Source organism: Arachis ipaensis, chromosome B04 (assembly GCF_000816755.2).
Source record: "Arachis ipaensis cultivar K30076 chromosome B04, Araip1.1, whole genome shotgun sequence".
Lineage (NCBI taxonomy): Eukaryota > Viridiplantae > Streptophyta > Magnoliopsida > Fabales > Fabaceae > Arachis > Arachis ipaensis.
Genome location: NC_029788.2, coordinates 94326388 through 94329408, shown reverse-complemented (window position 1 = coordinate 94329408; position 3021 = coordinate 94326388). Strand labels below are relative to the sequence as shown.

At 27.4% G+C, this 3021-nt stretch overlaps 1 protein-coding gene across 9 annotated transcripts in view; it reads right to left on the bottom strand.

Annotated features, from left to right (window-relative positions):
* The window catches only part of LOC107639520 (vacuolar amino acid transporter 1), a 12158-nt gene that overhangs the window by 7055 nt on the left and 2082 nt on the right, over positions 1 to 3021 (bottom strand). For 5 of the 9 annotated variants that reach the window (XM_021121340.1, XM_021121341.1, XM_021121339.1 and 2 more), the window contains exon 2: positions 1797 to 1980. The exons of 1 other annotated variant lie outside the window; for it this stretch is intronic. In XM_021121340.1, coding sequence (XP_020976999.1) covers positions 1797 to 1980 — 184 coding nt within the window. Of the gene's footprint in view, positions 1 to 528; positions 839 to 1796; positions 2004 to 3021 lie in introns of those variants that run through there. 3 more of the 9 variants (XM_016343052.2, XM_021121338.1, XM_016343054.2) reach the window with 3 other exon arrangements.

Genomic DNA, 3021 nt, shown 5'->3' with positions numbered 1-3021 from the left:
ATTTAATTTAAAAAGTATAAAATAAATTATTTTAATATTTAAAATTTGTTATAAAAAGTTAGTTAACTAAAAATTAAACATAAATTCAGATACTATAAAATTGGCTAAATAATAATAAAATATTAAAAAAACATTGACTGAATAAATTTATTAACCAAGTTTTAAATGAATTTTTAAAATATTAATTTTTCAAAAAGGCCGATTTTTTTGTTTAAAAGCAGCATAAAAACGATGCAAATTGTTTTTATAATAATACAGAACTTTTAGTATAAAAGTTTTTAGAAAAGTACAAAAGTGTGGATAAAAATACAAAATTCAGTATAATAATCAACGACACTAAAATAATTTTAGTTTATATTTTTTAATTAATCTAAAATAATTAAATTAAATTATATTAAATATAATTATAAATATTACATCCATAAAATTATGTCTATTAAAATAAATAAAATAATTTTGAATTTGGTTTTTCTTCTTCATTTTCCTCCAACATATTCATAACCTCCACTAACTAGTAACTACTATTACCAACAACAATAATAAACACCGCCACTAACTACTATCACCACTGCACCGCCACCAAGAAGAACCACTGCACCCCACGATAGCATGGTCCTGAGTTTGAGGAAGAGTCGTTGGGGTGGGACGTCAGATATGGGGGATGATGGGAAGATGTTGATGGAGAGACACAAAAGAAGTGTCGGTTAGAGATTATACAAGTGATGAACTGCAGATCTGCTTTGCTTTGGGGGTTTTGCGTTGGTGTTGATATTTTAAGATTTTGATTTAGATGTGAGATCTATTATCCTGTGTTCTATCCCACACTGACTCAGCAGGTATTATTGGTGGTTATGAATTATGATGTTGATGGTAGAAGGGTTAGCAAGGAAAAAGGGTGAAGGAAATTAAAAAGAAGGGTAGATTGTGGTGTTAATTGATTTGTAAAAAAAAAAAAAAGTATAGTTAATGATCTAGTACTTTTCTCAAACATAATTCATTCTCTATAAAATAAATTTATGTATTTATAAATAGTTTTGTCGGCTTTTATCTTTTTACAGGAAAATATGATTATTTAGTTTTTAATAAATAACATTTATCTTCAGATACACCAATATCTTAAGATAGACAAAATTAAAATTTCAGTAATATTAAAAAGACAAAAAATAATTATTTTTAAATAGTCTAAATTTATCTTATTTAACATTTATTTATTGTAAAATATATTAAATAAAATTAAAAATAATAAGTTTTAGCAATTTTTAGTTAATATTTTTTAGTTACTGAATATTTTTATTAGATCAATGTTTTTTGAGTGTACAGCTATAACTTCATGCATGAAAATAAATTCACATGCATATGAACATATTCAGATTCACTTGGCAAATAAATTCTCCGTTGCAAGTTCATCACCATAAACCATTCATGAATTGCACGAGACAGATTGAAATTCAATATTCCAAATACAAATTCCAATACCTATAGGCTATAGCACCGGAAACAAACAACTAATAATAGTTAAAGATGAAATAAGAAGATTAGCGTTAATTGACCCTGGGTGAATGCTTGAAATTAATTTCTTTAAATAGAATTTATCTTATACATTATGCATGTTAGTGAAATGTAAACTCTAACTAATTATCCACATTGAGTAGGATGAGAAGAGAGGCTAATTTAAAAAAAAAAAAAATCAACGTACATGAACTATCCATCCATTGAAACATGCATTATTACGCTCTAATATAAAAGTAAAACACATCCAATCTCAACAGAGAACCATTAGAAGAAGGAAGATTTACCGATAGCTTTGAGGCCAAGAAGGCATGATATTATCATTGGACAATTTTTGCGAAAGAACTGATGAATCCGATTCAGAATCATCATCCAAATTATCAAACACCCTGTTCCCCTGGTTTTCTTCGTCGTCAGTTTGGAAGTCGTCCTCCCGATCCGGGCCGAGATCTTCCTCAAGTTTCATCTCACCTTTCCTCATCCCAAATCACACCCTTTTGTCAGAGATTATTACAAGATTAAAGGATTGTGTTCCTTTAATTTTCAGAACACAGTGTATCATAGAAGAAAAAAAAAAAACAACCTATAGCTAGTTGTCACAAAAATAAATAAATAATTCTCTGATAAGGATTATTGAATTGAAAGAAAGAACATAAAGGATAGATGGACGTTTGTTTGGCAGAAACGTTTGTCCAAGAAGACATGTGATAGAGATTATCGCAACTTGATTTTCTCTGTTTTTGTTTTTGTTTCTTGTTTTTTAATTTTTTTTCTTTTTTTGCCCATCTTCTCTTCATGAATGATAAAATTTAAGCCACGTTTTCATGAGACAGTTAGAAGTTAGAACATGTTTCTAGAATAAAACAAACTCACATGAGCCATTCAGATATTTTTGGTCATTTAATACATTTTGGACCAATTCTAAAATGAAGTTAGGTTTCCTAAGTCTTATTCTTAAACTATACTACATGTGTTGCATAAATGCATAGGATACATCCTTTTATTTTTGAGTTCAACAATCTTTAGTGTGTTTGAATGGTCAAACATAAGAAATGAAAATAAAAGATAAAATTGATTAAAAAATATTTTTTAATTATTTTTTCAAAAATTACAATTTATTAATTCTAATGAAGTAGAATTTGAACACATTTAAAAAAAATATAATTAAACAAAGAATTAAAATGTTCAAGGTTAAACAAACATACCCTTAACCATTTTGATGATTTTAATGGTTACACCCTGTCATCCTAACCTAGGAAGTGTAACTCTAACAAACTTGTCTTTGTTCTTTATATTTGTTATTGCTTTTGCTTGAATTTTTCTATATTTATCTTATTTATCTTGAATGTGTTAATGATTATCTTTTAGAATAACAAAGGAGAAAACATAACAAATTGCGTGTAAGATATAACTAAGACTCAACTATAAAAAGGAACAGGGTATTGTGGCAACGGAAATCTGCACATACCTGTAAGTTGCTGTAAATTGCAAAAAAAAAAAAAGTTCAAAATT